Consider the following 27,310-nt stretch of genomic DNA (forward strand, 5'->3'; position numbering starts at 1 on the left):
TTGAGAAAGCTTTAACTTCTTTCACTAGCAAGCCTTATGATCATCTTTTTGGTTGCTTGAGAGCCAAAAACAACAATAAATCAAAGCTTCTGCATCAGCAAGGGGACTTCTGATTATATTGCATGAATGGCTCTGACTGGATTTATCAATCCCTCCTCTTTGCCTCTTGAGAATCATGCATAGGATGGACTTCAGTTCATCTCCAACTAGTTAATTTTCCACCTTACACAAACGATAAGATGCTTGCATCTTCATTAAACTAAACCGATGCATACCATTGATGAGAGGCTTGCTTTTCAAACCCTTCATTTTTTTTTTGCACTGTAGTATGCTACGGAAATTGTGCAAGCCAAGAAAGAGCCTTTGTCATTCCCACTTAAATATCCGGAAGGGGTGATGAGCACCGACCCAAGTGCTAGCAATCTCTTGTATCAACAAAGGAACCACCACCATATACTGCTTCCACACACGCCTGCACATTTAACTATATTTTTACAAGATATGGAAATTTCAGTTTCAATACATAGTTGTATCTTATAAATTATGAGTAATTACCTTGTCAAAGTGTCCAACATGTTGAAGCAACCTAAATAGGCCTCTTAAACATTGTATACACCATTGACACCGCCTGAATGAATTTTATCCCAAATGTCTAGTTCATTTAGTTGCTGTGTGCATCGAAGGTATGTCAAGCATGCTAGTAGTGGACCCATCTTCAAGACGAATGTAGGTGCGTATGCGGAAAGGGTCCTCTGTTACCTCAATGATGCGGGCTCCCCGTGTCCATGTCCCATAGCCTCCATATCCTGTGTGCCTTGCAAAGCATAGGTACATCATGCCCGCCGACTTTGTAGGGCAACACCAATCCAGCCCATGATTGTGTCCCACAAATGCAGCCTATGAATCATGTCACCATGATTAACAATTACACAAAGAACAAACTAAAAGTTCCAAGGGAAGCCTTTTTACCTTCATTGATCTTCTTTCTGAAAGAAGCTCCATAAAACCAAGTTCAACTACCTGGGGAGCCACTGTCTCAAGATTGATCGAACCTACACATGGAGATTCAATCCGTGAACCAGGTGGGGGAGCAATGTCTACGTAGCCTTGAGTAGGAATGTGCCAAAAAGCCAGTTCAGGGACCCTGCAAGGAGTTGGAACTAGTACATCTCATTACTCTGCTAATTGGTCCAATCAAGCACAAAAGCCTGCATGTGTTTATGTGTGTGTGTGTGTGTGTGTGTGTGTGTGTGTGTGTGAGAGAGAGAGAGAGCACATGCACATGCTCTCCCAAGCATGAACCAGATTAATTTGTGCATATTGATTGAAAACTAAATGTGTGGGTATGTCTCAGTATGTGTCTAGTGCACTGCTTCATGCAAGTTTAGATAGTTCCAATCACTTGAAACCTCTGGTCTGGATTGAGCTCGCTTGCCACTTCGTGAAACCAGGATATCTGCCGAGCAGAGATAAGCTCAGGGTAAGATCCACCGCCAGAATCAAGAAAATACAGAATAAGCAAGGGTTCTTCGAGATTAGTTGAATTTTGAGAAAAGATCTGCATAGCATAATTCGAGACACTTGGCCATAAACTCCTAGACCCTTTCACGGAAAATGATGCTCCAAAACTCATGTCATGAGCCATCAACTCAGCTCTTGTTGTCCCTCTGAAGTAGTGATCAATATTATCCTCCCCTAACAAAGTAAAATCATGCTCTCAGACAAAGAATTCCAAGTGCAATTATCATTGTGCGTTGACATTGGAGCCTAAAATAATTTTCTCTCTTTATACCAGGAATGCCAGCTACACCAAACCAGTCAACTGGCCATTCGAAGGACATATCATCATGGTTACCAAAAACAGAAGCCCATGATATGTTCCGTTGTAAGGTTGCAGAAATGGCTTGTGTCCAATAGTTGGTGGCATTATGGCAAACCATATTATTTGCAGTTAAAATATCACCAAGAAAAATGACAAGATCTGCAATCGATATAGCAGAGAGCTCATTCACCAGACACAAACATCTCTCTCTCTCTCTCTCTCTCTCTCTCTCTCTCTCTCTCTCTCTCTCTCTCTCTCTCTCTCTCTCTCTCTCTCTCTCTCTCTCTCTCGTGTTCATGAGTCTCTTGAAACCCTAGCCTCTGCTGCGTTCGTGAGTCCCCCCCGGAGCGAAGGGCAGCTCCGTGGGGGGGGTTTGGGGGGGGGGGGGCGCTAAGCCTCAGGCTCGCCCTCTTGCAGCCAAGCCAAGTTCGCCTATTCGCCTATAGACAACGTCTCGTGGCACAGCCTGTCCTGTCCCATCTCGCCACACAGCCTCTACTCATTGCGCCCTCTACAAAACCTCTCATGCCCTATTTGTGAGATTTTCACTTCAATGCATATTGAACCTACTTGCATAGAGCTTGGTCACACTGCAACTTGATTTATCTCCAAGGATGAATACCCCAAAGCTCACCGCAAAAGGTCAGGCCAAGCTTTGCGGCACTAGCTCCGAGCAAGCTCACTCAGATTGGACATCTTCAAGCACCCTTGATCGGGTTATGGAAGAGAATCGTTGTCACGTGCACATCTAACCGTATGTGCATGTGGACAAGCTATCTCAGGTCTAGAGTTCAGGTCAGCTTAGGAAGTGTTTTGGTACCTTTGTGAGCCTGTGAGCAAGCCGTGCATGTCCAGGCACTTAAAGAGTAGTTGCATGATTGCACACCCAGAAGGTCCAATTCCCGGCCAGTTTTGGGACAATACATTTTCCAAGCAGTTTGGCATTTTCCCGGCCGGTTTTGGGCAGTACATTTAATTTACCTATTTCCAAGGTCGTGGGCTGTTGGGAAGACTACTCGACCCAGCCTTTTACAGCTATATAAGCAAACACGGGGCGCCCAGTTTTAGCGGAAGAGACAGAAGTAGTTCCAACAACTTGCAATGTTCTCTCCTCAGCAAGACCAGCAGTAGACAACCTAGCGTTTTCAGCCAACAGCAGCAGCTAGCGTTTTTGGAGGCCAATCCCTCTAGCGTTTTCAGTTTCCGGCACCAGATCAGCCAAGACCATTAGAGTTTTCAGATTTTAGCCCGTAGCCTCACAGATCTCACCTACCCGTAGTAGATCCTCGCCGTACCGACGAGTCAGCCAGCATTTACAGTGTCAACCCGCTGTTTTCAGATTTCAGCATCTGCGTTTTCAGCGCATCGTCGTGGAGTCATCATCATCGCCATCCTCGCCGACACAGTGTCAGAGATCAGCAGAGAGTAAGCGTTTTGCGAATTTCAGCATTTCAGCCCTAGCGTTTTCAGTTTTCAGCCCGTCCTCGTCCTCGTCCTCGTCATCATTGTCGTCGACATCGTCGGCAAGTCCATTGCATCTAGACCATTGTACCAGATTTGTGCAATCTATAGCATAGACCTCTCTCGCCATAGAGAGGGGGGCCCTTAGAGGAGGGTTTGAGAACCATCTGGTGTCGTATTCTTTTCTCGCTCTCTCTCTCTCTCTCTCAGTCTCAGCATCATTCACAATAGCATTCACTTTGTTTGTAATCATTGCATTCTCTCTCTGAAGAAACGGAAGGCTCTCTCTTCCGTAAGTAAAAGGAACCCTTGACACAGTTCGGAGCACTCATCTTGAGCAATATCATCATTCACTTCCAGCCTCCCCTTGTTCCTCTTTTCACTCATTGAGAGCGAACCGTGCACTTAACAGCCGGCCAATCGACGTGAGGTGGGAAAAAGCAACTTTGGTGTGAGCGCAAGGCCGCCAAGGGGTGCGCCCGCAGGGAAGAGTCGAGCTCCGATAAGAGAAAAGCCTTCTCAAACACCGATTGCAAGCTAAAGAACTCAAGAACCCAAGTTCCTCGAGAACTTAAATACCCAAGATCTCAATATATGGTCATCACCCAAAGCGAAATGGATACTTTGCGTGAAGGTAATGAGAGTGGAATTGGTGACGAAGAAGTTTCCCCACCAGGAGGATTTTTTCCCGATCCTCCCCCATCCCCATCTACGCCACGGGTTCAGTGTGACATAAAAACGCGTTTCGGCCCTCTGAAACCCCGAAATGCCGAAACGGCCGAAACGTTTCGGCGAAACGAGTCGAGTTTTTTTTTGGCCCCCTTTTGACCAGTTGACCTTAAACCACCCATTTGGGGATTTTTAAAGCCAGGCCGCTTCACAAAATCGATACCTTGTTTACTCATGACTCAAGTCTCACATCCAGATTTTGGTATTTCACATGTTTTGACAGGTAAATTTATATGTATATTCAATGTATAATTATAGGTACATACATGTAAAACGAAACATGTGTTTCGCTTTCTTTGAGCCCCGAAACGAAACGTTTTAGAAACCTCGAAACCCCAAAACGCACGAAACCCCGAAACATTTCATGTCATATTGCACGGGTTGCACCAAATTCTATGGAAGCTTTGGTCAAGTCGATGATGGACATGATGCTACAACAAGAGGCGCAACACACCACCTTGGATCGCAAGCACGAAGAAAGAACGATGCCATTAATTGATATCATGCATGGCAAGAGGCACAGTTGGCTGCGTACCTAGAGGAAGCCAAAGAAGGCGTGCCCCTTTCTTTCAATTGGACCGACTTCCAAGACAAGCTCAAGGCGCGGTTTATGCCACCTCAGTACTAAGCGCGGTTGAAAGAAGATTGGCGTAATCTCAAGCAAAAGGGTATACCAGTCATGTCTTTCTCTAACCGTGTTTTGCAGCTAAGCACCCAATTACGCAAATCGGATGATGAGCGCAAAGAGGTATTCCTTTTCAGGTCGGACCAGTATATGAAGTATGATGTCGAAGTACTAGACCCCGTGGATCTCAACAAGGCGGTAGAAATTGCTCTCGCACAGGAGATGAAGCCTAACAAAGGAAAGCCTAAGGAGAACAAGTCTTCTCTCAGTACCTCTCAGACTCCTCAGAACCCACAGAACGGTAAGAACGGTAAGAATGGTAACTCTTCTAGCCCATCTTCCTCTAATCCTTCGGAAAAGAACTCTCAAAATGAATCTAAGGGTAAAGCTACCACACCTGCTAAACCTAAGCTAACCCCAGATGAAAAGGTTGCACAAGGAATTATAGGAGGACATAACGCTAGAAGAACAAGTCATTTATGCTAAGGAAGGTCGATGTTATCAATGTCACGTCAAGGGTCATATAAAGAAGACATGTCCTAAGAACGCATCAAACGAACCTCAAGAACCCATTGAACCCACATCCTCTGTTAATGCCATAAATGAGAACACTAGTGTGTCCCAAGTTTCTAATGATCATCTAGCTAATGAGTCTCTCATGAAGTGTTATGGTCATGTGAATGGTCAACGCATGGTGATCTTGTTTGATTCAGGCAATGTGCATGATGTGATTGGTGCCTCTTGTAGAAAAGAGCCTGCTTGGAGGTTAGCCAGACAACTCCTCTCGAGGTGTCGGGCTTCGCTCCCGGTATGGACTCTCTCCTTACACGCGAGTGCCTTGATGTGTTATTCACTATTCAGCAAGCGTCCTTCCGTAGAAAATTTATCGTGTCTCCTCTCTCAAAATGTGATATGATTTTAGGCATTTAATGGTTTTGTGAACATAACCCTCTCATTGATTGGGCAGACAATACTCTCACTCTAAATGCCAAAAATGACTCTCCCATTATCATTCATGGTGAGGAGGGTATTCATTCTTTACCTCTCGTTTCTAATGTTCAAGCGAAACTTGAAAAGAAACGTGAGAAGGAGACTCTCTCAATCCTTTCTTCTCCGAAGCACGACACACATTTTTTGCATGATAGAGGTGTGATTGTTCGCAAGGATGATGATTTGAATGATGATTTTTCTAGTGAAGCTAACCTGATTGCAAATACGATCAATCACGCAGGACCGATCTTGGCTCTTCAATCGAGGTCCAAGGGGCCATTCAAGAAGTATTGTGTGTTCGCATGATTAGTCAGCACGCATTGTTCGAGTTTCTCATTCATAACGGTTTCTTGTATTTTCGTCACCGTCTTTATGACTTCCCTTTTCATAGGCATGCCGTATTGTACGATGCACATGATTCACTGACGGATGAGCACGGATGTATGCGGATCACTCTCAAAAAGAAAAAAAGTTTGCATTCAAGGAATTCACATTATTTCCCGATTGTCCATTTTGTCAATCACTTTTACATGTCTCTTCCTTGGCATGACAGAGTCTCAGAAAGAGCACGAGCAAGATTGTCCATCAAGCATTGGCATTTCCGTTGTGATTTGCCACAGTTGATAGGTTTAGGTCTAAAAGTCAAGTTTTGATCCTACTTTTTGTGTGTGTTTGGTGAACGGTTTGGCACTCCGTCACTTTGTTCATCTGCATTGCATGCCCAGTCTCTTAGGAAGAATAGTATTTTTCCAGATATTCTACATGAAATGGGTATGTTTATGGTTTTGTGTTGGCAATGGTTTCAGGAATTTTCCTTCTCGAAGATTCTTGACGAAGGTGGACCCACGACCATAGCCGAAGTTGGGGCGTTGAAGTCGCAATAGATCATTTTGTGTCGCTTTCGGCGCGGCCCAAAGAAGCAAGCAGTACAGATTTTCATGAAGTTTAAGTATCGCACAAACCAAGAGTCACAGTGGGCCAGCGAAGAGTTCTTCACAGGATTCCAGGAGTTGTTGGCGCTCTCTCTCAACGCCATACAGCTCGATACCAGTACCTCACTTTGAAAAGGAGGGGATGTCACGTGCACATCTAACCCTATGTGCATGTGGACAAGCTACCTCAGTTCTAGGGTTCAGGTCAGCGTAGGAAGTGTTCTGGCACCTTTGTGAGCCTGTGAGCAGGCCGTGCATGTCCAGCACTTAGAATAGTTGCATATCCTCTCATTGCACACCCAGTGTCACAAATTGTTGACGTGTCAAGCCTTGAAGAATGGAACCAACTTACAGATGTTGACCGAGGAGCCTAAACCCTAAGAAGAACAAGCAACAGAAGAAGAAGTCCTACCAACTTATGGGACCCTGTCCGATGGGACCCCAAGTGACATAAAGAATCAAAATAAAGCAGGACCCGCAACTGATGATGTGGCAATTTCTGAAAATCAAGCTGACAATGCTGACGTGGCAGGCCGTACGGATTTCCACGCTTCGCGCTGGCGATTGTACAGAATTCCGTGATTTACGCTCGCAGCTTTTTGGCATTGCTTTTGGACCAGAAGCTTTTGAGTTTGAAGGCTTTTCATGAAACTGCTTTTCATAGGCCAAGGGCCTTTAAATATGTGCTAAGGGCTAATTCTTTAATATGCTTCCTGGAGAAGGTGCGAAGACTGGAGTACCAACTTGTACTGTGTTGATGCAATATAAAGAAATAACGAAAGGGGCGCCAAGGTTTGGGGCCATTACTCTCTGGGGTGGAATTCCACCACTCCGTGTCGCGTGTTGTCTCTCTCTCTCTCTCAGTTCAATTGTTATTGAAGTGCTAAAAGTCTGTTCAGTCTGTTCTTTTCTATTGGCATGTGGTGTCCATCTTGTGACAACCAGTACCACCCAACATATACAGTGCCCAAGCAGAAGATCCAATTCCCGGCCAGTTTTGGGACAGTACATTTCCCAGGCAGTTTGGCTGTCACGTGCACATCTAACCCTATGTGTAAGTGGACAAGCTACTTCATGACAAGGGTAGTCCAATTCAGTCAGTTTAGATTAGGAAGTGTTCTGACACTTTTGTGAGTCTGTTCGCAGACCGTGCAACCAAGGCACTTAGAGTAGATGCATATCCTCTGGTTGCATACAGCATGATCATCAGATTTCCATCAAAACCCATCAGGAGCATTTTTACAGTGCATAGACCTATTTTCCCTATTTTAGCTAATTTTCACTTATTATTTTTAAGTGACTTTTGTTGGAAAACTGGGTAGGGTAAATTGCCTAAGCATGTATATAAGAAACCATAGCGCTAGCACTTTCTAGCAGAAGAGCCAACAGGAACAAAAGCTCAACAGGCACCTTCTCAGCAAGACTCCCCTCCCATCAACAAACCTAGCGTTTTTGCAGCAAGCAGGCCTAGAGTTTTTCACCTACAGCAACCCTGGCGTTTTTGCATGGTAGATCAGCACAGCAGTAGCAGGTTCCATCAACCAGCCTAGCGTTTTGCATTTACAAGACAATCTAGCGACAACAAGACATATTCAGCCCTAGCGTTTTTGGCTCATGCAGCAACCCTAGCGTTTTGCAGATTCTCCGTGACGGCTTCAACAAATACACCAACGTTTTCAGTTTTCAGCATAGACACACCGCAATAGAGCCCCCGAACCTCGCAGATCTCACCTTCCCGCAGCAGATCTTCGCCGCACAGTCAGATCCATCGAAGTTTGCAATTTCAGCCCGGAAAATGCAGATTTCAGCGTCTGCATTTTCAGGCGTGTCATCGTCGCATCGTCGCCATCGACATCGTCACTGACATAGAGTCAGAATTCAGCAGATAAAGATTTGCAGATTTCAGCCATTAGCGTTTTCAGATTTCGGCCCGTCTCATCGTCGTCGACATCGTCGGCAAGTCCAAGCATTGTAGAGATTTGTGCAATCAATAGTAGACCGCTCTCGCCATAGAGAGTGGGGCCTTCGGAGGAGGGTTTTGACAACATTCTGGTGTCGTACTCTTCTCTCTCTATCTCTCAGTCTCATGCACCTTCATTCACAGTGTTTATCCACTTTGTTTGTGATCACTTGCACTCTCTCACTAAAGGAACGGAAGGCTCTCCCTTCCGTAAGTAAAAGGAACCTTGAACACAGTTTGGAGCACTCATCTTAAGCAAAGTTCAACATTCACTTCCGCTGCACCGTACATTGGTATCAAAGCTTTGGCACTATTCTGTATCACTCAAGGAAAGAACCACAAGAAAAAAAATTGCTTGTGCAGTCGCACGTAACCCAAGTCCTCTTGGGCGTGTCGATTCCTAATCGTGTTGTTGAAGAGTGACAGGAAACCCAAGAAAGAAGGGCTTGTCCAGCCTCCCCTTGTGTCACATGACACATCCCAACCCTATGTGTCCGTGGACAAGCTACACCGCAGCAGGGTTCAGTCAAGTCTAGATTAGCAGTGCTCTGGCACTTTTGTGAGTCTATTCGTAGACCGTGCATGCCCAGTCACTTAGCATAGATGCATATCCTCCGGTTGCACACAGCATGATCATCGGAATTCCCATCAGAATCCATTAGCATCAGTTAGGGGAATTTTCCAGTGCATTTAGTCTATTTTCCTATTTATTGGTTATTTTCACTTATTATTCTTAAGTGACTTTCCAACAAAAGTAGGTAGGGCAATTTTGCTAAGTTAATATATAAGCAAACCCAAGTTAGCACTTTCTGGCAGAAGAGGCAGCAGGAGCTTCCTGCTCAACAGGCAACTTCTCAGCAGTACCCCCCTCAACAGTAGACCCTCGCCATCCACTCCTTCCCTTTGGCGTTTCCTCCCAGCAAGCCATCGCCGATAAGTCCTCTTGCCTGGCGTTTCCAACCTCAGCAGATACATCCCAGCCAGCATTTTTCAGCCCTTGACAAAAACGCCAGCATCATTGTAGATTCAGCGTTTTTTCAGCCCTATCAAAAAACGCCAGCTCAGCAGCAGCAAAAACGCAGAATTCAACAATTGGATTCTCGCAGTTTTCAGCCTATGACGCAGTAGCAGATCAGCCCCAAGATGGTTGCAGATGTTCCCCCATTTTCAGCCATAAACACGCAGCCAAAACAGTCATTTTCAGCCACCAAAAGTCCCGAAATTCAGCAAATAGAACTCAGATTTCAGCCATCAAGTCGTCGTCGTCGTCATCGGCATAGTCCAACTTGCATCAGTCCCTTGCATACGCATTGTACACCTTTGTGCAATCAAAGTAGACCACTCTCGCCGACGAGAGTGGGGCCTTCGGAGGAGGGTTTTACAACCTCTCGGGTGTCGTATCTCTGCTCTCTCCTTCTCTCAGTCTCATTCACTTGCACGCACAATCCACTCACTTTGTTCGTGATCATAGCATTCTCCATAAGACGGAAATCTCTCTCTTTCCCTAAGAACTAAAAGGAACCTTGAGCAATAAAGATCACTAATCTTGAGAAAAAAACAACATTCATTCCGCTGCACCTAACATTGGTATCAGAGCTTTGGAAGTGTTCTGCATTACTCAAGGAAAGAACCACAAGAATTTTTTTGCTTGTTGCGATCCCACGAACCCAAGTTTACTTGGGCGTGGCGATTCCTAATCGTGTTTTGTTGAAGAGTGACAGGAATCCCAAGAAAGAAGGGCTTGTCCAGCCTCCCCTTGTGTCTCTTTTAACTCATTGAGAGCGGACCGTGCACTTAGCGGCCGGCCAATCGACTTGAGGTGGGAAAAAGCAACCTTGGTGTGAGCGCAAGGCCGCCAAGGGGTAAGCCCGCAAAAAGGAGTAGAACTCGGGTGAAGAGAAGATCCTTCTCAAACACGGTTTGCAAGCGAAAGAAAACCTCAAGAACCCCAAGAACCCAAGACCCTCAAGACTCAAGAACCTCAAGAACCCTAGATTCTCACGAATCAAGGACCTCAAGAACCCAAGTTCCTCGCGAACTTTAGAACCCAAGATTATAGTGCATTGTCGTCACCCGAAGCGGAATGGATACTTCGCATATAGGTGATGAGCAGGAGAGAGACGGCGAAGATTTTTCCCCACCGGGAGACTTTTTCGACCCTCCCCCTTCGCCATCTACGCCACGAGTTGCACTCACTCCTATGGAGATGATGGTCAAGTCGATGTTGGACATGATGGCACAACAACAAGAAACGAATCGAGTTGCATTGGCACAACTCGCAAGCAAAGCAGAAGAACAAGCAGCAAAGGACCGTGCACAAGAAGCCAAGGACCGCGAGCACGACAAAAGAAACGCAAGATTGGCCGCACAACAAGAAGAAAATCGACTTGCTCAGGAACGTGAGCGCATTGCGCTTGCCGCAAAACAAGAAGAACAACGACTTGCTCTCGAATGCGAGCGCGCTGAACGAAAAGAACGCAAAGCAGAAAAGGAGGCCGTGCATGAAGCTCAAAGGGAGCTTCGCAATCAAGAATTTATTGCAAAAATCCTAGCCTCAAAGACCGACCCACCCAAAGATCGTGGAAGTTCGTCAAGTGGCGCAAGCCACGACGCGGATTCCAACCATCCAGTTACAGAAAAGTTGATTTTCAGTAAGTATGACGGTAAGATGGATGCTACTGTTATTCATTCTTCGTTGCATCAATTTAATGCTTATTTTGCGACAACTAAGAAGACAACCAATAACAAAGTTTTGACGGCAGCTATGTACCTTGCCGGTGATGCCATTAATTGGTACCATGCATGGCAAGAGGCACAACTAGCCGCGCACCTAGAGGCAGTCGACGATTTCACGCCCCTCTCTTTCAGTTGGGCTGATTTCCAAGACAAGCTCAAGGCGCGGTTTATGCCACCTCAGTACCTCGCACGACTGAAGGACGATTGGCGAGCTCTCAAGCAAAACGGTATGCCGGTTATGTTCTTCTCTAATCGTGTTTTGCAGTTAGGTACCCAATTACGCATGTCGGATGATGAGCGCAAAGAGGCTTTTCTCTTTGAATTGGACGAGTATATCAAGTATGATGTCGAGGTATTCGATCCAATAGATCTCAACAAGGCAGTAGCGATTGCTCTCGCACAAGAGATGAAGCACAACAAGGGAAAGCCTAAGGAGAACAAGACTTCCACAAGTACCTCGCAGACTCCTCAGAACGGTAAGAATGGTAAGAATGATAACTCCTCTAACCAATCTACCAACAGTATCTCATCAAAGAATTCTTCCAATGAATCTAAGGGTAAGGCTAACACAATTGCTAAACCTAAGCTTACTCCAGAGGAAAAGGTAGCACAAGGAATTGTAGGAGGATACATCACGTCGGAAGAACAAAGCACTTATTCTAAAGAAGGTCGTTGTTTTCATTATCACATTAAGGGTCACATAAAAAGAGCATGTCCTAAGCTTGAATCAAATGAATCTAAAGAACCCACAACACCCATATCTGTCAATGCAATGAATGATAACACGATTGTGCCCACAGTTTCTCAAGACCCTCCCATTGATGATTCTCTCATTAAATGTTATGGCCTACGTCGGGGCACCGTTTTGTCATATTGTTTGACCCAGGTAGTATGCATGATGTGATCAGCCCCTCTCTTGTTGAGAGAGCCCGCCTCAAAGTTAGTCCGAGATCTCCTATCGAGGTCTCTGGCTTTCGTCCTGGTATGGACGCTCTCATCACGAAGGAGTGCCTTGATGTGTTGTTTGCAATTCAACAGACTGCCTTCACTAGAAGATTTGTTGTTTCTTCTCTCTCAGGATGTGATACGATTTTAGGCATGAAATGGTTTCGTGAACTGAACCCTCTCGTTGATTGGGAGGCTAACACTTTAACTCTCAATGCCAAAAGTGATTCTCCTACTGTCTTTCATGGAGAGGACATTGTTCATTCTCCATCTCTCATTGTTAATATGCAGGACAAGGTTGAAAGGATTCAAGATAAGGAGACTCTCAGTCTCTTTTTCTCCACAGCATGACACACAGGATTTGCATGATTATGAGAAGCATGATGAATTGAATAATAATGATTTGCATAATGATTTGAATGACAATGACAAGCATGATGATTTGCATGATCAAGATGTGATTTCTCACAAGCATGATGAGTTGCATGAAGATGATGTGATTGTTCACAAGGATGATGTGTTAGTGGATGTTTTTTCTAGCAAAGCTAACCTCGGTGTAGATTCGATCAATCACCAAGAATCGATTTTGGCTTTCGAGTCGAGGTCCACAGATCCCCCACAAGAAGATTCGATAGATCCCGAAGAAGCGATCTTGGCTCTCGAGCCTTTGTCCAAAGAACCATCACACGAAGTATTATGTGTTCGCATGATTGATACGCACGCATTGTTCGAGTGTTTCATTCGTGAAGGTTTCCTGTATTTTAATCAACATCGTTATGTGATCCCTTCTGCTAGGCATGACATATTGTATGTTGAGCACGTTGCTCTCATGGATGAGTACAAATGTATGCGGAATTTTCATGAAAAGCTGAAAAGTTTGTATGTAAGGAAGTCGCATTCCATGTCTCTTCCTTGGCATGACACAGTTTCCGAAAGAGCACATGATAGTATGAGCACCAAGCATGGGCATTTCCATTGTGATTTGCCACAGTGGATTGATTTTGATTAAACAGAAAAGATTAGAACGTATTGTTTGCATGTGTTTGATGAACGGGTTGTCACTCCGTCTCTATGTTCATCTACATTGCATACACAGTCTTTAGCAATGGCAAGATTTTTTTCCTTCACTTTACATGGAATGGGTATGTTCATGGTTTTGTGTTGGAGATTGTTTCAGGAATTTTCAGCTATGGAGATTCTTGATGACAAAGGAAGCATGACTCTAGACGAAGTTGACGCAAGAAAGGAGATTTAGACGACTTTGTGTCGCTTTCGGCGCGGCCCAAAGAAGCAAGCGTTGCAGACCTTTATGAAGTTCAAGTACCGCTCGACCCACACAGCATAGTGGGCCGGCGAAGAGTCCATTCCAAGATTCCGAAGCTGTTGGCGATCTCCCTCGACGCCATACAGTTCGGTACCAGTACCTCACTTTGAAAAGGAGGGGATGTCATGAGACACATCCCAACCCTATGTGTCTGTGGACAAGCTACACCACAGCAAGGTTCAGTCAAGTCTAGATTAGCAGTGATCTGGCACTTTTGTGAGTCTATTCGTAGACCGTGCATGCCCAGTCACTTAGCATAGATGCATATCCTCCGGTTGCACACAACATGATCATCGGAATTCCCATCAGAATCCATTAGCATCAGTTAGGGGAATTTTCCAGTGCATTTAGCCTATTTTCCTATTTATTGGTTATTTTCACTTATTATTCTTAAGTGACTTTCCAACAAAAGTAGGTAGGGCAATTTTTCTAAGTTAATATATAAGCAAACCCAAGTTAGCACTTTCTAGCAGAAGAGGCAACAGGAGCTTCCCGCTCAACAGGCAACTTCTTAGCAGTATCCCCCTCAGCAGTAGACCCTCGCCATCCACTCCTTCCCTTTGGCGTTTCCTCAAACAAGCCATCGCCGACAAGTCCTCTTGCCTGGCGTTTCCAACCTCAGCAGATACATCCCAGCTAGCGTTTTTCAGCCCTTGACAAAAACGCCAGCATCATTGCAGATTCAGCGTTTTTCAGCCCTATCAAAAAACGCCAGCTCAGCAGTAGCAAAAACGCAGAATTCAGCAGTTGGATTCTCGCAATTTTCAGCCTATGACGCAGTAGCAGATCAGCCCCAAGATGGTTGCAGATGTTCCCCCATTTTCAGCCATAAAAACGCAGCCAAAACAGTCATTTTCAGCCACCAAAACAGTCCCGAAATTCAGCGAATAGAAGAACGCAGATTTCAGCCATCAAGTCGTCGTCGTCACCACCGTCGTCATCATCGGCATAGTCCAACTTGCATCAGTCCCTTGCATACGCATTGTACACCTTCGGAGGAGGGTTTTACAACCTCTCGGATGTCGTATCCCTTTTCTCTCCTTCTCTCAGTCTCATTCACTTGCACGCACAATCCACTCACTTTGTTCGTGATCATAGCATTCTCCATAAGACGAAAAGCTCTCTCTTTCCCTAAGAACTAAAAGGAACCTTGAGCAATAAAGATCACTAATCTTGAGAAAAAACAACATTCATTCCGCTGCACCTAACACCTTGTCTCTCTTTTCACTCATTGAGAGCAGACCGTGCACTTAGCGGCCGGCAAATCAACGTGAGGTGGGAAAAAGCAACCTTGGTGTGAGCGCAAGGCCGCCAAGGGGTGCGCCCGCGGGAAAGAGAAGAGCTCGGGTAAAGAGAAGATCCTTCTCAACACATATTGCAAGCTAAAGAAGAACCTCAAGACCCTCAAGAACCGCAAGACTCAAGACCCTCAAGAACCTCAAGAACCATGAACCAAAGTTCCTCGTGAACTTCAGAACACAAGACTTCAAGTGTATGGTCATTATCCGAAGTGGAATGGATACTTCGCATAGAGGTGATGAGCATGGCAGTGGCGAAGAAGAATTTTCCCCACCAGGAGGTTTTTCTGACCCTCCCCCTTCTCCATCTACGCCAAGGATTGCACCAAATTCTATGGAGGCTTTGGTCATTTCGATGATAAACATGATGCTACACCAAGAAGCGCCACGCCAAGAAAGAAGGGACTCCTCGGATCGCGAGCGTGAGCAAGCGCGCTTGGCGGCCGAGGAACGAAAAGAAAGAAAAGCAAAAAGAAAAGAGGCGGCCGAAGAAAGACAGGCAGCCATTGAGCGTGAGCGTGAGCAAGCGCGCTTGGCGGCCAAAGCAAGAAAGGAGGCAACCGAAGAGAGACATTGGAAGCCGAGCGTGAGGTACAGAGAGACCTACGCATGCAAAAGTTGGTCCGACAGGTTCTCACTTCGAAAACCGAGCCAGCCAAAGATGTTGGTAGTTCATCAAGTGGTGCAAGCCGAGATTCGGACTCCAACAACCCCGTCACAAAGAAGATCACATTCAGTAAGTATGATGGTAAGATGGATGCTACTATTATTCATTCTTGGTTGCATCAATTTAATGCTTATTTTGCGACAACTAAGAAGACAGGAAATAGCAAGGTTTTGACGGCAGCTATGTACCTTGCCGGTGATGCCATTAATTGGTACCACGCATGGCAAGAGGCACAGTTGACCGTGCACCTAGAGGAAGCCGAGGAAGGCACGTCCCTTTCCTTCAATTGGGCCGACTTCCAAGACAAGCTCAAGGCGCAGTTTATGCCACCACAGTACCTAGCACGCTTGAAAGACGATTGGCGCAGTCTCAAGCAAAATGGTATGTCAGTTATGTTTTTCTCTAGTCGTGTTTTGCAGCTCGGCACCCAATTACGCGAATCGGATGATGAGCGCAAGCAGGCTTTCATTTTCGCGTTGGACAACTATATCAGGTTTGATGTTGAAGTCCTCGACCACGTAGATCTCAACAAGGCGGTAGCGATTGCTCTCAAGGGAAAGCCTAAGCACAAGGGAAAGCCTAAGGAAAACAAGACTTCTCCAAGTACCACTCAGACTCCTTAGAACGATAAGAACGGTAAGAATGGTAAGAACGGTAACTATTCTAACCAATCTTCCAATAGTCTCTCAGAAAAGAACTCTCCAAATGAACCTAAGGTAAAGCTAACACAATTGCTAAACCTAAGCTCACTCCAGATAAAAAGGCAGAACAAGGAATTTTATGAGGATACATCACGTCGGAAGAACAAAGCATTTATTCTAAGAAAGGTCGTTGTTTTCATTGCCACATCAAGGGTCACATAAAAAGAACATGTCCTAAGCTTGAATCTAATGAATCTAAAGAACCCACTTCCTTTGTCAATGCAATAAATGAGAACACGAGTGTGAACCAAGTTTCTCATGATCCTCCCATTGATGAGTCTCTCATTAAGTGTTATGGTCATGTGAAGGGTCAGCGTTTTGTCATATTGTTTGACCCAGGCAGTATGCATGATTTGATTAATAACTCTCTTGTCGAAAGAGCCCACTTGGAGGTTTGCAAGACATCTCCTTTCGAGGTGTCAGGCTTCTCTCCCGATATGGACTCTCTCATCACGCAAGAGTGCCTTGATGTTTTGTTCATTGTTCAACAAGTGTCCTTCCGCAAAAAATTTGTAGTCTCTCCTCTTTCAGGATGTGATATGCTTTTGGACATTTGATGGTCTCGTGAGCATAACCCTCTCATTAATTGGGCGGAAAATACGTTCACTTTCAATGCCAAAAGTGACTCTCCCATTGTCATTCGTGGAGAGCAAGTTGTTCATTCTTCATCTCTCACTTCTAAGGTGCAGGCAAAGATTGAAAGGATTCAGGAGAAGGAGACTCTCTCAGTGTCGTCTTCTGTAAAGCACGACACACATGATTTGCTTAATAATGATAAGCATGATGATTTGCATGATCAAGATGTGATTATCCACGAGCATGATCATTTGCAAGAAGAAGCGGTGATTGTTCACAAGGATGATGGTTTAGTTGATACTTTGTCTAGTGAAGCTAACCTCATTACAAATTTGATAGATCACGACGAACCAATCTTGGTTCTCGAGCCGAGGTCCCAAGAACCCCCACAGGAAGTATTATGTGTACGAATGATTAGTCAGCACGCATTGTTCGAGTGTTTCATTCGTGATGCTTTCCTGTATTTTAGTCACCGTCCTTATGTGATCCCTTTTCATAGGCATGCCATATTGTACAATGAATACGATTCACTCATGAATGAGCACGGATGTATGTGGATTACTCATGAAAAGATGACAAGTTTGCACCCAAGGAATTCACATTCCACGTCTCTTCCTTGGCATGACACAATATCCGAAAGAGCACAAGAAGGATTGAGCATAAAGCATCGGCATTCCCATTGTGTTTTGCTACAGTTCATTGATTTAGATCGGAAGGTCAAGATTCGAATCCATTGTTTGCATGTGTTTGATGAACGGTTTGGCACTTTGTCTCTATGTTCATCTACATTGCATGCACAGTTTTTTCGAAAGAATAGAATTTTTCCAGTCACTTTACATGGAATGGATATGTTCATGTTTTTGTGTTGGAAGTGCTTTCACGAATGTTCATCCTCAGAGATTCTTCAAGAAGGTAGACGCATGACTATCGACGAAGTTGAAGCATTGAAGGAGCCACAGATGACTGTCGCTTTCGGCACGGCCCAAAGAAGCAAGCGTTGCAGACCTTTATGAAGTTCAAGTACCTCAAATAAAATTCAAAGAGCTCTGTCTGCTCATAGCTCTGTAGGACCGGTATGCTTTCAGAAAAGCACATGCCTGATGCTCTGATACCACTGTCAGAAGACGGGCACCACGTGCCAACAGAAAAAGAACAGACTGAACAGACTTTTAGCACTTCAATAAAAACAGAACTGAGAGAGAGAGAGAGAGAGACGACACGCGACACGGAGTGGCAGAATTCCACCCCAGAGAGTATTGGCCCCAAATCTTGGCGCCCCTTTCAATATTTCTTTATATTGCATCAACATTGTATAAGCCGGTACTCCAGACTCTGCACCTTCTCCAGGAAGCATGCCAGAGAATGAGCCCTAACCTCATATTTAAAGGCCCTTGGCCTGAAAAGCAGTTACAGTGAAAAGCCTTAAAACTCAAAAGCTTCTGGTCCAAAAAGCAATGCTAAAAGCTGGCAGCGTAATTTACGAAAATCCGTACAATTCTGCCATGTCATCAACCAGCGCAGAACGCGAAAATCCGTACAGTCTGCCACGTCATCATGTCAACGCAATTTTCGAAAATCTGCCACGTTGTCACAAAGTGATGACGTGGCGGACAACAGAAACCCTAAAATTCCTGCAAACCCTAATTTTTGCCAAAAACCCTAATTTCTAGAAATCGCGGAGGCGGAATATTATAATAAAAATAAAAAAAAATTTGGAAAATGATGAGCGACGCGAATTTTGCTTTTGCTTTTTTTTTAAAAAAAAGAGAAAAGACTCTCTAAGAGAGAGAGAACTGATGCTTTTGATTTTAAAAGCTTTTGGGGCTCTGCTTTTGGGCATCCCTTGTAACCTTTAAATTAGTGGTGAGGGCCTCACTTCTCAGAGCATCTGGACGCAGAGTCTGAGAGTGAAACCCTAACCGCTCTCTTGTACTTTGATGATTGATTAATACAAAAAGAAATACCGAAAGGGGCGCCAGTCTTTGGGGCCAATATCTCTAGGCACGGAACTCCGCCGGGCCAGTGCAAATCTATTGTGATCTGTGAATTGTTTTGAAGTGGTTATTTGGTGTTGTCGCGGTTGATTCTTGACTTGGAGTGTCCAAGTTTGTTACAGTGGTATCAGAGCACGGCCGATTTCTCTTTTACGGGAAATCCGATCCCCGAAATTTTTTTTCCGCGGCACCTATGGCTTCAGGCAATGATCAGTCGACTCCCTCTCCATCTGGAGATGCGGGCTGGGATCACAACGAAGATTCAGACAGAGAGTATGGCCCGCCTCGGCCTACTCAAGCGGAGCAAAGAGAGATGGAGCGTCGTCAATTGATTGGTGATGCAACAAAGATTATGCTCAATTTTGCCAAGGACCCGAAGATGGCAAAATATATGAACCAGACCTCTTTGAAAGAGGTACAGATGGAGTGGCAGAGAAAGAAATATACAGAGAAGGAACTCGAGAACGTGGTTGATGCACGGATTGCTCAGCTTTTCGACGTGCAAAAGAAAGGCAAAAAGCACGGCAAAAAGCAGAACAAAGGTACTGACTTCCCAGGATATTTGGGTCGTCAGTCGACATTCGACAAAGCAAAGAAACGGAAGAAGCGTGTTCGATTTGAAGGAGTACCCAGTTCTTCTTCTTCTTCTTCTTCCAGTTCTTCTAGCTCCTCGGATTAGAGCGAAGAAGACAGAAAAAAGCAAAAAGCGAAGCAAGACACAAAGCTTCGGAACGGGCAAGAAAAAGGCAAAGAAGGCTACATCTCGCCCAGAGACTGACAGTTCTACTGAGGACTCGTCTACAGACAGCTCAGATTCCGATGACGGGAAGTTTTATGCGAACAAGAAGAATTTTTACAAAGCCAACCAGTATGACTTTCTCGAAGATAAAAGCAAGAAAGTCCGAGAGTTTAAGGAAGGTGGCCACTCGATCAAGTTTGATACTTTTCAGGATACTCAGATGCTTCGAAGGCTTTGTCTTTTATACAGCAGTTTGACATCGCTTTCGCGAAAGGACGCTATTCAGAGCACTCCAAGATTCGGAGAGCTGCCTCTTACTTTGAGGGGAATGCTCGTACTTGGTGGTCCACGCTTCTATTAAGCAAGACTGTGCCAGTTACATGGCTGAAATTCAAGAGGCTTTTTATTTCTTCTTGGTTGACTCAAGAGTTTGAGCGAGATATACGAGCTGCTTGGAACCATCTCCGGATGACCAAGAGCGATACAGTGAATTCTTATTGTGAAAGATGCTGGAGCTCTTTTCTACCCGCCTCTTCATTCAAGAAGATCTCGTTCAGAGAACAGATTGAGCGGTTTACCTTGGGTCTACCTACAGAGATCCGAAATCACTGCTTGGAACAGAAGTCGGCTTCTATTCAGGAGTTGATGAGTCATGCGAAGCGGGGCTTTGCCATTCACTCAGGCAGTCTGACCTACCCCACAGATGAGGCCATGACACAACGAGCCAAACAGACTTCTGGGAATGAAAGTAGAATGAAAAAGAGCAATCCAGAGAAAAAAAAAAAGGATGCACGACCCAAGCTTACTCCTGAGGAGAGAGCTCGCTTCATCAGAGAGGGGAAGTGCTTTGGATGCGGGGAACATGGACATATTTCCACAAAGTGCCCTGATAAGGCACAGAAAGAACAGAATGATAAAGACGACGACAGGTCTGAGAGTTCGAGAGCAGCTGAGGAATGTGGCAGAAAAGGCAGATAGAAAAGCAAAACTGGTACCACATGGCGTGGGACTTGCACCGAATCAAATGAATGAAACTACAAACTTTGCCGTTTTCGGGGCAAAGCGAAGGATCAGGAAGCTCTTTTGAAGGAGCCAAGGCCAACTTCTTTTCACTTGGAATTGGCGGCTCCATTTGGAACTACGCCCGACAGACTGACGCCACAGGCGGAGGTAGTTCGACTGCCACCCGGATGGGATGTTGCCATTACACCGAGCATTGGCAAACTTCGTTTGCAATGACAGGGGTGTTCAGGGCACGTGAGTGACGTTCTACTCGGGATCCCTTGGTACCACAAGAACTACGCCGTGGTTGACTACCGGGCCGAGAAAGCGACTTTGATAAATGAAGGGTTTAGAGATTGTACTTGATGAACTTCAGTTTTCTTACTCATTCTTTTGGGAGAACTGAACGATGGATAAAGGTTGAATATGTTTTGACCTGAAGAAAAGAACGCCAAGATTTTTTTTCTCCACGCTCATGCCGATTGCTTTTGAGAGGGCCTGAAGATCATACCATTGATCTGAAATTTGGAAGCACGCCACCGAATCGGCCACCTTATCGTGTGAGCCGAGTACAAAATGAAAAGATTATGAACTCACTGAAAGACCTCTTGGAAAAGGGTCTTGTCCAGCCTAGTACTTCACCGTATTGCTCTCCAGTGTTGTTGGTTTTGAAGAAAGACGGATCTTGGAGAATGTGCATCGATTATAGCACTCTCAACGAAATCACCATCAAGAACAGATTTCCGATTCCTAGGATCGATGATATACTCGACAGGTTACAGGGATCCTCGTGCTTTAGCAGGATCGACTTGAAGAGTGGATATCATCAGATCAGGATAGCACCAGGAGATGTCTACAAGACAGCTTTTCGGACGACTTTTGGGTTATTTGAGTTTCTGGTGATGCCTTTTGGCTTAACCAATGCTCCTGCGACATTTAACCGGATGATAGACAGGATTTTTCGAGAGTACAGACTATTTGTTGGCACTTTCTTTGACGACATCATTGTTTTCTCCAAGAATGAGGCAGAACACAGAGATCATCTGCTTCAAGTCTTTCAGGCATTACGAGATCACACGTTAGTGATTAATGCAAAGAAAAGTGAATTTTTCCTACTAGAGATACACTTTTTGGGACACATTGTGTCAGCAGCAGGAGTGCGAATGGACCCGGCCAAGATAGAGACTATCTGTGATTGGCCCGATTTGAGGAATGTCCATGAAGTTAGAAGCTTCTTGGGACTGTGTTTGTACTACAGGCGGTTCATACGAAAGTTTGCAGAGGTTGCTTCCTCTTTGCATACCTTGACACAGAAAGGAGTACCTTTTTCGTGGGGACCCACAGAGGTGACTGCCTTTCGGACATTGAAAGAGAAATTGACTACGAGACCTATTTTGACTTTGCCGGAATTACAGAAGTCATTTGAAGTATATTGTGATGCTTGTGGTCGTAGTCTGCGTGCGGTCTTGCTGCAAGAAGGCCATGTCATAGCTTATGAGAGCCGTTTGTTCTCTAGGCCGGAGATGACAGCACAGACCTATGGGAAAGAGATTTTGGCGGTTATCCATGCTCTTACTCAGTGGCGGCATTACCTACTCGGAGCGGATTTTACTGTCTTTACAAACCATCAGAGTTTGCGCTACTTCTTGTCACAGAAGCAGCTTTCGGAAAAGCAGATGCGGTGGGTGAACATCTTGTCACAGTTCCACTTCCAGATTGTCCATGTGCAGGGACAGAAGAATGTGGTGGCAGATGCTTTGTCTCGGAAACCGTTGGTTCTGGCTATTTCCGCGATACATCATAGGAGCTTCGAGGATATGGTCGATCAGTATGCCACAGATACAGGTTTTGCAGATATTTTCACACGGATACGGGATGGGGAGACAGTAGCGGGATACTCCCTTCGGGAAGGCTACTTGATGAAAAAGACTGTTGTGCGTTACACAGCCGTTGAGGGAAAAGGTTATGACTGAATGCCACTGTCCACCTTTTACGGGTCACCGCGGCATTGCTACCACCATCAAAGGGGTAGAGAGAGACTTCTTTGGGCCGAGACTCAAAAAGGATGTGGAAGAGTTTGTGCGCAGTTGCTCAGTATGCCAGAAGGTCAAGTTCGACAGGCATAAGGCACAGGGATTGTTACAGCCTTTACCCATACCCACTTACCCCTGGGAAAGTTTTGCAATGGATTTCATTTTTGATCTCCCGAGAACACAGAATGATCACGATGATTTTCCGATTACATGGCACGTCTGAGACGATTGTCTTCGACAGAGACCCCAGATTTATGAGTTTGTTTTGGAAGGCAATTTGGGAGAACATTGGCACGCGGTTGCAGTTCTCGTCATCGTTCCACTTGCAGACTGACGGGCAATCTGAGATTGCCAATTCAGTGATTTTATATTTATTGAAGTCTTGTATCTCGGATAAGAAGAGTCAATGGGAAAAGAACTTACCTTTGGTGGAATTTGCCTACAATAACACGATATACTCTTCGACGGGGAAGACGCCATGTGAGATTGTTGAAACTGCTGCGAAGGTTCCATCCTTCCTGAGCACAAAAGATTAGAAATTTGAAGCGGATGAATATTCGCGAGATTTGGATACGGCTTCTGCCAAGGTTCGCGAGACTTTACAGAAGTCTCAAGAACGACAGAAAAAGGCAACGGATCGCCATCGTCGCGACTGGAAACTGAAGGAGGATGATTGGGTGCTCTTACTTTTGAGAAGGCACGCCTAAGAAAGAAACAGGGAAAGGAGAGGCTTTTTCCAAAGCTTAGTATGTGATACTACGGACCTTTCCAGATTACTGACAAGATAAATGATGTCTCCTTCCGATTGAAACTGCCAAGATACTTGGAGGATTCACAATGCATTGCATGTGAGTCTCTTGAACCCTGTTAAGGGTGATGTGCCTGATGATGGGGAGCCTGATGAGCAACCCAAAGTGGAAGAAAATGAGGAGATCCTTGTTCCTGAACAGATTTTGGCACATAATGATACGAAGAAAGGTAAAGTCCGAAGGCGGTTCTTGGTTTAGTTCAAGAACTTTCCTGCATTTGATGCGAAGTGGATGGAGGAGGAGGACCTAGCAGATACTCCTCGGATTGTGAAACTTTACCTCGATCTTTTGGTTTAGCATAGTCTACTCCAAACGGAACCCAGAAACTCAGCTTGGCCGAAGATCTGGTGCAGTGGGATGCACAAGAGGGGAGTCACTCCACTCCTTTGTCAACAGATGCCTCGATTTTGATACTAAAGTCACTGATGTCTCTTTGAGCTTCAGGGATACTGAGAGCTGACAGTATTCTGCTAGATGACTTTATGAAATGGAATTCCTGATTATGATACTGATTTGTTCTTGACTTCTTGTGAGTGCAGGAACTGATAGCCGAAATGATTGCAGCATTTTGGTCTGATTGATCTCGTATAGACATGGTTGCAATAGGGATTAGTCAATCGGACATCCTTGAGGTCCCGATTGGACCTAGATGTGATTGCTAGCTACATTGCCGATAAATCATGGTCGAAGATCCGAATGAATGTTGAATGTCATGTGATGTCCTGTGATGTCTGGTGATGTCCTGTGATGTGACTGTCAATTTTGTACATGTGCTAGATGTGTGTTCCTAGTACGTAGGTACTAACAGTCAGTGTCCGCTAAGACGGTTTATGGCTTTTGTCGGTTTTGCAGGCGTAATCGAGGTCGATTACAATGCTTTCAAGAGGGGGGTATGTCACAAAGTGATGACGTGGCGGACAACAGAAACCCTAATTTCTGCCAGAAACCCTAAAATTCCTGCAAACCCTAATTTCTGCCAGAAACCCTAATTTTCGGAAATCGCGGAGGCTGAAATTTTAAAAAATATTTTTTTTTTTTTTTTGGAAAATGATGAGCGACACGAATTTTGCTTTTGCTTTTTTTTACAAAAAAAAGAGAAAAGACTCTCTAAGAGAGAGAGAGAACTGATGCTTTTGATTTTAAAAGCTTTTGGGGCTCTGCTTTTGGGCATCCCTTGTAACCTTTAAATTAGTGGTGAGGGCCTCACTTCTCAGGGCATCTGGACGCAGAGTCTGAGAGTGAAACCCTAACCGCTCTCTTGTACTTTGATGATTGATTAATACAAAAAGAAATACCGAAAGGGGCGCCAGTCTTTGGGGCCAATATCTCTAGGCACGAAACTCCGCCGGGCCAGTGCAAATCTATTGTGATCTGCGAATTGTTTTGAAGTGGTTATTTGGTGCTGTCGCGGTTGTTCTTGACTTGGAGTGTCCAAGTTTGTTACAACTTGTTTGGTGATCCTGTTGGAATTTGTTTGACATGGATGGTATCTGTTTTGAACCTGTTTTGGTGCCGATTTGAAATGTTTGACTCGGGTTTTAATATTGGTTTCATTGATTGGTGGTTTTACTCCCAGGTGGAGAAGTGAGAACTACTGTTTTGGTATCGTTTGAACCTCAAAACGACGCAGGCCGATTCCTGAGGAGCATTTGGTTGTATGCTTGTAAAATATTTGTTGTTGTGACTCCCGGCCCGGACCTTGATGGTTATGCGGGAGGAGTATTAAGAAGTCTGAGCAGTGGTTACTCTCAGCACCTCCAAACGACGCAGGCTACGGTCTTGGGAGGGGGGGGGGGGGGGGGGGGGGGGGGGTGTTTGGTTGTAAAAGGTCTCTATATCTCCCGGCCCGGACCTTGTTAGGTTATACAGAAGGAGCGATGAGGGAGTCGTTGAATATCTCTCGGCCCGGACCTTGCTAGGTTATGCGGGAGGGGTGTTCATCGGCGGCTTTATGTTTCTATGTCTTGTAACATGCATATGTACGCATTTGTGTTGCATTGTGATGTGTCAACCACTGAATTTTCCTAATTGGATGAGATTGCCTAGGTTTATAATTTTAGTGCATCAAGACACCCGTGGAAGATCAGTGCATTCTGGGTGTGATGGCTAATTTTACTACACCGGAACATCAAGAGTTCCGATCTGGACGAAAGGAGAAGCCAAGATCAAAAGAGCCGAGAGGAGAAGCTAACCTCTTAACAAAAAGAGCAAACTGATTGTCTCTTGGAATGACCCTCGGAAATTTTTGAGCCGACTTGAGTTGTTTTGCAGATATGCTGTAATCACGGACGATTACTCTCTTTCAAGAAGGGGAGATGTCACAAACTGCTGACGTGTCAAATCCCTGAAGGATGGAGCCAACCTACAGATGCCGATCGAGGGGCCGAAACCCTAAGAAGAACAAGTAACAGAAGAAGAAGTACTACCAACTTATGGGGACCCCGTCCGATGGGGCCCCAAGTGACATAAGGGATTAAAATAAAGCAAGACTCACACACACACACACACACACACAAAAAAAAACTAATGACGTGGCAGACTGTACGGATCTCCGCGTTTTGCAATTGACTGCTGACGTGGCAGTTGTACAGATTTTCGTGATTTACGCTAGCAGCTTTTTGGCATTGCTTTTGGACCAGAAGCTTTTGAGTTTGAAGGCTTTTCGTGTAAACTGCTTTTGGGGCCTAGGGCCTTTAAATATGAGGCCATGGGCTCATTCTCTGGCATGCCCTTGGAGAAGGTGCAGAGTCTGGAGTACCGACTTCTACTGTGTTGATGCAATGTAAAGAAATACCAAAAGAGGTGCCAAGGTTTGGGGCCAATACTCTCTGGGGTGGAATTCCGCCACTCCGTGTCACATGTCATCTCTCTTTCAGCTCAGTTGTTATTGAAGTGCTAAAAGTCTGTTCAATCTGTTCTGTTTTATTGGCACGTGGTGCCGTCTTGTGACACTCTATCCTTATCTCGTAGTAATTGTTTAACTCTTGTGCTCTCTCTCTATAGTAGATCTACCATCTGCCTATTTAAATCTAACATCTTTATATTAGATCCATCTCTCTATATCAGTTGCCTTTCTCAGTTGAAACACATGAAGTCTTATCTACTCTATTTTTGCTACGCTCGACATCTATGACCATATATATATATATATATATATATATATATATATATATATATATATATATATATATATAAGGAGAGTGATCTTTGCAGCTTTCATCATTATCTTCTTCCAAAAAGTTTGCAGCTTGGCTTCCACAACAGCTTGCATTTTAACTCACACCCCAACTATGCATCCAGCCTAGGTTGGAGATAGAGCTAGATGCTTTCAAGCAGGTTAGGGCATTCCAGATCTACCCACTTGTGCTACCATGAAATTCTTAGTCCAACTTGAGGAGTAAACATCAAATATTGGTGGGAGAATAAAGCTCCCGCGCTCTCATTACGCAAAGTTCAAAGCTGGATCTTAATGTTGCAGCATCCCCCCCCCCCCCCCTCTCTCTCTCTCTCTCTCTCTCTCTCTCTCTCTCTCTCTCTCTCTCTCTCTCTCTCTGTGTGTGTGTGTGTACCAACCTGGTTTTTCAGCATCAAGAACAAAGGACATGACGCGTTGGGATTTGACATCTTGAAGAGGACCCCACTCTTCAGAAGCAGCTTCACCAAAGTGCAGGTCTGCGAAGAGCGCCATTGTGAAAGTGTTTCCGCGAAAGTTCAGAGAGGATGATGACAGTCCCCATCGCCAGTTCAACAGCAACACGCCTATGAAACACCACAACCACCCCACAGCAGCCATGTCCGAGACAGACTAGAAGGTAACATTGTTTTAGCAAAGTGACGTGGAGGACGAAGAGAGTCATCCGGATATACTTTTCTGTATTCTATGCGATGCTGCAAATTACTCAAAGCAATTGACATAGCCTATGTCTTGCAAGTAAAATACGACCGTAATACCCTCTGCATCTTTGAA

At 45.0% G+C, this 27,310-nt stretch overlaps 1 protein-coding gene across 6 annotated transcripts; it reads right to left on the reverse strand.

Annotated features, from left to right (window-relative positions):
- PAP16 (purple acid phosphatase 16) lies at positions 1–27,239 on the reverse strand. 6 transcript variants are annotated; one of them, XM_086498829.1, is made up of 7 exons: positions 26,917–27,239; positions 1,793–1,981; positions 1,410–1,695; positions 970–1,144; positions 760–897; positions 556–668; positions 1–484 (listed from the first exon to the last, which is right to left on the reverse strand). In XM_086498829.1, the coding sequence occupies exons 1-6, from the start codon at positions 27,134–27,136 to the stop codon at positions 600–602; spliced, it is 1,077 nt and encodes a 358-aa protein (XP_086354955.1). In that variant the 5' UTR covers positions 27,137–27,239; the 3' UTR covers positions 1–484; positions 556–599. The 6 variants fall into 6 exon arrangements, 4 of the variants coding, with proteins under 4 accessions (XP_086354955.1, XP_086354954.1, XP_086354953.1 ...); XM_086498828.1 differs by having other exon boundaries at positions 1–472; positions 26,917–27,238; XR_015186252.1 differs by having other exon boundaries at positions 1–472; positions 556–897; positions 26,917–27,234.
- Positions 27,240–27,310: the final 71 nt, after the last annotated feature.

The sequence above is a fragment of the Adiantum capillus-veneris genome, chromosome 24 (assembly GCF_014529385.1).
Source record: "Adiantum capillus-veneris isolate H3 chromosome 24, ASM1452938v2, whole genome shotgun sequence".
In the NCBI taxonomy this organism is placed as follows: domain Eukaryota; kingdom Viridiplantae; phylum Streptophyta; class Polypodiopsida; order Polypodiales; family Pteridaceae; genus Adiantum; species Adiantum capillus-veneris.